We start from the raw sequence: 7,495 nt of genomic DNA on the forward strand, positions 1-7,495 counted from the left end.
GTGCCTGGGCGGTCGCCGCCCGGGCACCGAACTAATCGCTGGGCGATGCCTAATTCCAGCAGCGACCGAGCAGGCTACTGATCGGTCGGTCGCTGCTCTAATTTGTGACCATAGCTTAAGCGTGAAAGTTCGAAACTTGATCTTAATCAATGTTGGCAGAGTATTAATCTTTCTTCATGTTCATGTTAGCATTTCTAATAACCGGCCACCTTGCTACATCAATGTGAGTCGATGGGATGAAAGGCAACTTGTCAAATTGGAAGGATCATCGTCATCCATGAAATAACAAAATACAATTATAAACTGATATATTGGGACATAATTAAATACAACCCTGTATACTTTACTTTCGAAACAGTAACTAAAGCATGCAATTGTTATCGCAATGGATGTCGGACTGCTCCCTGCTCTTAAGCTACGGTCACAAATCTGAGCAGCGACCGACCGATCAGTAGCCTGCTCGGTCGCTGCTGGAATTTAGGCATCGCCCAGCAATTAGGTCGGTGCCGGGCGGCGACCGCCCAGACACCGAGCGTATTTTGGACGCCGTGTGAAAAGTGAGCAGGCGCCGCCCAAATTTTAACTCCGCGCTAAAACTTCAGCGGTGACCAAGCGATGCCCTAAAAACGAGCGGTGTCTGGGCGGGCGCCGCTCGGTGGCCGGGCAGCCGCCGGGCAGAATTGGTTAAAAACTCGCCGCTCGGCCGCCGAGCAGGCTACTTTTGGGTAATGTGACCATAGCATTATATGGATAGTTCTTACTAGCGCCCTCACTTTAATGTATGGTTTATCATAATATTGCCGCCATTCATTACAAAGCTGTCTATGACTCGTACGCTATAGAAAAGGAAGAATGCATTACGGAATGGGGATTCCCCTTAATTTGACGTACGAACGTTTGACGGTATAACAATTTGAGGCTCATCCAATCAAGTTTATTGATCTAAACCCTAGGAAGTGGAAAAGAATGACAGCTTCTGAAGCCTTCCCACAAACAGGCGGCTTACCGTTCGTTCATTGAGTGTATTGATGGAGCACGCATCTAGAAATATTACAGCACTGTGGTATGGGTCACAGAGTAGCCAATTTGTGTTTGCTTGGTTACACCTTCGAAAATTCAACTTTCCTATTTTTAATCGGGTTTTACTCAACCATTAACTGTCCTGTTTCTCTCATTTTCTGCTTCTATTAAACCAACTAAATATATCAGGGAAGATTTCCGCTTTAAAATATTAGAGGACTGTGGCATGGGTCTACAGGTAAAGGCTCTTGACTCCCATTATGACAGGTCCTGGGTTCGATCCTTAGTAAGTGATTACATCATTCGACAAGGTGTTTAGTCACATTTGCCCCTCTCAATCCAGGTGTATTAAATTGATACCTGGCTATGATGTGGTAATTATAATTACACGAACCCCAGGGAGAGCATAATGATGCTATCCTGGTTGAATTAGACAATTATACATAAACACTAATATATGTTTCATCTTTATTCAGCGTAATAAACAAAGGAGTATAAACATTTGAACCCAGGTCCATGACACAATGTAGTATACAATACACAACTGTGTCACTGGCAGGGTATACAAGACAAGTACAACATGTACAACATAGGAAACATATAAAGCATATATAGAAAGTGGTTAACAACATAATGGAAAGAGAAGTACGAAGTTGAGATTTCTCAACGGTAATAGGCAATCCGATTCTATCTTTGGCGATCTTAAATACCAGTATAAAGGCAGTATAAATAGTAGAAATGTAACCATGAATAAGTGCATTACGCTTGATTTTGCGACAATGCACTAGTTTCTCTGGCATGTATTTTATTACCATGATTTTGATAATAATACTAGTTTGTTTTACGAATGTGGGTCATGATTATTTACATCATCATTTTGTGGCTTGCTTGTTTTTCTAAATACTCGGATAAATATTATTTACACCGAACGTAAAATGATATACATGGAGTATTTAAATACTAAATGGTTTCTTAAATATAAACATTTTTAGATTTGTTCATAGTAAAATTGCATGATATATATGTTCATAACATGTATTGCATCGTTGTAAACATCATTCGAGCATTGTCGTATTATAGTTATACATATTTTGAAGAAAAATAATGAAATGAAAGTACCTCTTCTTCGTACATGCACTGTTATTCCTCCTTGTATGATTAATTATATACAAAATGCAATGACCCTCTAAATAGGATGGGTTCTTCAACATGTTCAGGGGAGGGGGTGACTATTTAAGCACCTGGGAGTCAGAGACTTATATTATTTACACTGAACGAAGAGTGATATACATGGAGTATTTAAATATTAAATGGTTTCTTAAATATAAACATTTTTAGATTTGTTCATAGTAGAATTGCATGATATATAAGTTCATAACAGGTATTGCATCGTTGTAAACATCATTCGAGCATTGTCGTATTATAGTTATACATATTTTGAAGAAAAGTAAATAAATGAAAGTACATCTTCTTCGTACATGCACTGTTATTCCTCCTTGTAAGGTTAATTGTATACAAAATGCAATGACCCTCTAAATAGGACGGGTTCTTCAACATGTTCAGGGGAGGGGGTGACTATTTAAGCACCTGGGAGTCAGGGACGGACATGTACCCCGTGTCAGTCCACTGTGGTTCATTTCTGAGCTTGTAGATTCCGTAAGATGTAACTAAGGCTAGTCGGCTAAGCGTCTGACAGACATGCTTAATTTGTTTTGATACCATTATCAGTTTTAACATTCCTTTTAATGCTGCTCTATTTTCTTCAGAAATGTATCCCCTTGATCCAATTTCTACGCACCATAGTGTACAACTATAACCTGAGCGTTTCAGGTTATTAACCAGGGGTGTGTACTTAGTAACCTTGTACCTATGGCTATTCGTCATGTTATTCTCAAATGGAACTGTCAATTCAAAGATGAATATTTCTTTTTCATGTGGGCGAAAAAGGACCATGTCAGGGCGGTCTGATGTTGGTAGTATGTTTACGGGAATAGTACTTCTGTTACTTGTCATGCTACCTGGTAAATCGACGTTTACACGTATGCTCTCGTTTGATACCAGTTCAGATGATTGCACTACTTGCCATATGTAGCTCAAAATACTATCATGCCGCCATTTATACCGGCCTTGAGTTAACATCGTTTGACAATGGTTTAATACATGATGTAGGGTTTGCGTATTATTGCAAAGATCATTTATTTCCACATTGCACATTGATATTCATTCAAGTAGGCCTAGTAAAAGAAAAAGATCAACAACAGCATGGGTTTTCCCAATGGGGAATTCATTCCCAAACCATCTTTACCTCTCTCAAGAAGCAGCTATTAATATCAAACAGATCTTTGAATTTACAGACTTTACACAACACATGCACCCGCTATCCTCAATTGACTGGTGTTTTTAAATATTTGTTTTGGTTGATTGTGACATTTAATGGTTTCGTTTTCGTTTTAGTAGTTGTACACATGCACCCCCTCTTGATTGTGACATTTAATGGTATCGTTTTCGTTTTAGTAGTTGTACACATGCACCCCTCCCCCTAAATGCAATTCAATGCAATTCAAATGATTTTATTTCCACAACTCAATCGAAACATGAAAAAAGAAAACATGCTGACATAAAAATGATTACCAAACGACATTTGCGATATAACGTAGACTATTAAACACTTAAAAGTCGATCAAAGCATTTAAAGACACAAAGTATAAAAGTCAAATTTTAAAAGAAAAGAGAAATCTATTACAAAACAGAGCTTATGTTTGTGTGGATGACTCAAATAAGAAGAAAAAAGGGAAAGAAGAAAGAAAGAAAGAAAGAAAATACATAGATGCTCTGCTCGGAAGTATGATGGTCTAGTTTGTTGGGCATCCCCAACTGTTATTTCTCAGAAACAGTTTTATTTAGGCTTACCCACCCCATATATTACACCGGCGAGGAAATTCCCCATCAATGGGAGCGTGTTATGTGTTATGATTGTGTGTGTGTTGTAAATAGAAATTTATCACAGCGGCTCGGGGAATCCCCGCTATACTTTGATCTTTGATCCGCTCTCGAAAAGGAGAAGCTACTCATTGGACGAGTTTGTTAGATCAACAGACAGTTTATCGATCGCACCTTCGCAACGAGTGCATGCAGTCACTGATTGTATAAAGAGATGCAGATGCGTTGGCATAATTATTATCATTCCTAACCGCAAAGTCGAGAGGGTTACAAAACATTACTCATCAGCGGCTAGCCTGGATGGAGAACCTAACACCTGCACCCCTATCTTGTATGAGTCAGCGCGGGAGGAGAAGAGATGCTGCCCTGGTATTCAGTTGGATCTTTGTTTGGATCTTTGTGCCAGCCCTCTTTGGTGGAGGTACATATCATAAAGCGATGTTGTTTGCGTATGTGTGTGTGTGTGTGTGTGTGTGTGTGATCCATAGATGAGATCATCCCCACAAAATTGCTTTGGAGAACGTTTGAAATAGTGCCCCCCCCCCCCCGTGAAATAATATTTTGGCAAAATCGATTTACGTTTTTTCTAGATTCACATTTTTTGTTCAGAAAGACAAGGGTATCGCAGTTAGTTTAGAGTACGGTATGTATGGAAAAAGGTTTAGTTATCAACATAAACATTTGGGAAAACGGTAAGGAAAAGATGAGGTAAAGAATTAGAATACAACGAGCTGAAATTATTTGGTAGGAAATAAAAGAAGAAAAAATTCGGATGAGATGGGGTTTAAAACAAAAACGGCAGACATGGAAGACATGGACAGTAACAATCTAAAAGAGGTGGGACCAGAGAAGGTAAGAGACAAGTAATCATTAGACGAGGTGGGTAAGACGATGTTAAAAACCGAAGAAGGAGATGATGTCAGATCATTTTTCTCGCTGAGAGGCGGTTAAAATAATTTTAAAAAGTGCGATAAAAGCGTTTCACAGGGTTGTTGAAATTTTCGTTTTGTTACATGCAGCAGATCATCCATTCGGTTTATCCTTAACTCTCTCTCTCCCTCTCTCTTTCTTTCTTCAGCGTTTTCTCAGCCCCTCAACCAGACCTACATTCTCCAGCCATGTCCGATAAACAAATCCCTTGTAATTGTGTCTGTCACGTGGGGGAAGGGGTCAGCATACCCAAGAGATGAAACGGTGATCGCCGAAAGAAACCGCAAAGACAAGGATGAACATACAAATGAACACTTTTCAGTAGACAAAGAGTACCAACTTGTCATCCAGAATGCTACTCCGAACGACATGGGAATATACTGGTGTCAGGTAGGCCTTAGTAGTGTGGTTATATAACTTGTGTGGTCTAGTGGATAAGTCTGTGAACTGTGAACTACAGGTCACAGGATTCGAATCCCTGCCGTAGCACTAATGTCTTTTGACAATACAATAATCTACATAATTTTATGATAGGCCACACTTGGCCCAGGTGAGGTATATAGGTACCATGTGGGATCCATTCCTTGAATGCACTCAGCGTTATACCAGCACGGGTGGAGCTAAAGCCAGGGTAATAATTATCCAAATAATTGGCAGCTAGCGCATAGAGAAGTATGTAATTTTATTTGCGCTGTTCAAGAACGTCATACTATAATCATTATTATGATACCTCATTCACACCGACAAACCAATACTCTACATTGATCGATTCTTTTCAGTTTGGGAAAATTGTGTTTATCATTCTGTCCTTTGTCAGTCTAGTACATGTATCGGTTTTGCCGCTGTGAAAGTAAGATAATGGTCAAAATGGTTAATGAAAGTTAAATGGTTAAATGTTTTAATCAAAATAAAAACATTAATGAAATTTAAAATTAAATGGTTAATTAAAGTTGTATGATTAAATGGTTAATTATAGTACCTAAGGATAATTGTTTTAGAATTATCAAACTGAGAAGAAAAAAATACCAATTCGTTTCCCAAATTAATATCAGAGTCCATGTTTGAAATTACTACATACATTACAAATTCTATGGATCATACATTGCTTCTACATAGAAATAAAAACAGTAACTAAATTCACAGTGAAAAAATTGTATGCCGTTTCCAGCACTCGTCCTTTTCCAACAAATCATAACAGAAGCAACTTGATATTCAACTGAACAGAATCACTCATGTCTAGCACTGTCAACAGAAAAATTATTGTAACAGCGATATACAGTAATCGGCAGAAGCAACCAAAGTTCAGAGAATATTAGGGGAACATATATATACGAGGCATTTAACAATAGATTATGTGCGTCGACCGGGGCACATCTACACCGTATTTATGAATTATCTATTGCTCTTAATACAATGGCGTAAACGTCACTACCAACTCAACTCAGTAAAGGAGAGAAATCTGTTTATTTTGTCACCTTGAGTATTCACACCGTTCTACAATATATATATACGAGGCATTGCGAAAATTATAATTATGTGGTACAGATAGCAATAATACACATAGGCCGGGGCTGTTAATACTATTTGTTGAAAGGTCAACTGATTTGGCTGTGGATACTCTTCCATTTCAAGATGTCCTCATAGTCTCAAAAGATCTGAGTAATTTTGTAATCATATTGGGTTTTAAAAAAGAGAGAATATATATTTGTTGAGTATTACCAATTAGTGAGTGAAATGCATTACTAAATTGGGGAATATTTACCCAGTTTCGCCTAAATTTTACCCACCACACATGCATGTTTCATTTCTACCCAAAATTCGAGTAAAATTTATTCAACTCTTTTTAGAGTTCTGTTGATCACACCTCACATATATGCCATGGATTTTTCATAGGACTCTGGATTGGTAGTCGACTAATTATCTACCTGTATGCGTTATCATTAGGCTATGCATTCCATGTAGTACGTGTATTCACACTGTCTTGACGAATTAATTAAATCGAAAAATTTCCCTGGCTATTTTCTAACAGGTGACACCAAGGGACACAACAGGTTTCAGTTGCTGGAAGATCCTTCACGTCGAGCCAGAGACGACGAGTAAACCAGTGACGAGTAAGCCGGTATACAGGAGTGTTAAACCAATCCAGTTGAAATCAACATCATCGGCTGAACAAACATTCATCCAATGTCAAGGTATTTATCACACTTTTTAGACCACTGCATGAAATTAAGACCTGACTATAGTGCTTTTTTCGAATGGTTTTCATTTCCAGACATTTCAAAAATTACAGACACAGTACTTTCTTCTCGAATGCAAAGAGCATGATCACGTCTTTCAACTGAAGGGCCAATTTTGACACCTTATCATATTATCAATACAGAATCATGTTCGGATTGTGAGACGTGCTGTTATGATCTTTGTATTTTACAAAAGGCCATGCACTATGTTTTTGAAATTATCATCAAATTGATTTTCCAGTCTTTTCAATCGTGTTTACTATCATAATGCGTGTTATTACAATGATTTAGAGCCCTCCACTTCGAGAAAAGACCAAGGCATATTTCATAAAACGCGTTTTCAACAGCAAGTTACAATCATAAAACGT

At 38.1% G+C, this 7,495-nt stretch overlaps 1 protein-coding gene across 1 annotated transcript; it reads left to right on the forward strand.

The window, feature by feature from the left end:
• Positions 1-4,121: 4,121 nt before the first annotated feature.
• On the forward strand, positions 4,122-6,807 carry LOC105443871. The gene is made up of 3 exons (XM_011677524.1): positions 4,122-4,381; positions 5,039-5,280; positions 6,784-6,807. The coding sequence occupies exons 1-3, from the start codon at positions 4,261-4,263 to the stop codon at positions 6,805-6,807; spliced, it is 387 nt and encodes a 128-aa protein (XP_011675826.1). The 5' UTR covers positions 4,122-4,260.
• The last annotated feature ends 688 nt before the right edge of the window (positions 6,808-7,495 follow it).

Source organism: Strongylocentrotus purpuratus, unplaced genomic scaffold (assembly GCF_000002235.5).
Source record: "Strongylocentrotus purpuratus isolate Spur 01 unplaced genomic scaffold, Spur_5.0 spur5_scaffold_9, whole genome shotgun sequence".
NCBI lineage: Eukaryota > Metazoa > Echinodermata > Echinoidea > Camarodonta > Strongylocentrotidae > Strongylocentrotus > Strongylocentrotus purpuratus.

What these genes read in the sequence shown, in the direction of transcription:
- LOC105443871 (XM_011677524.1), top strand. Translation starts at nt 4,261, where the DNA reads ATGGAGAACCTAACACCTGCACCCCTATCTTGTATGAGTCAGCGCGGG. An exon ending in GCCAGCCCTCTTTGGTGGAG is followed by an intron (nt 4,382 to 5,038) that starts GTACATATCATA and finishes TTCTTTCTTCAG; the next exon opens with CGTTTTCTCAGCCCCTCAAC. An exon ending in TGGGAATATACTGGTGTCAG is followed by an intron (nt 5,281 to 6,783) that starts GTAGGCCTTAGT and finishes GATTTTTCATAG; the next exon opens with GACTCTGGATTGGTAGTCGA.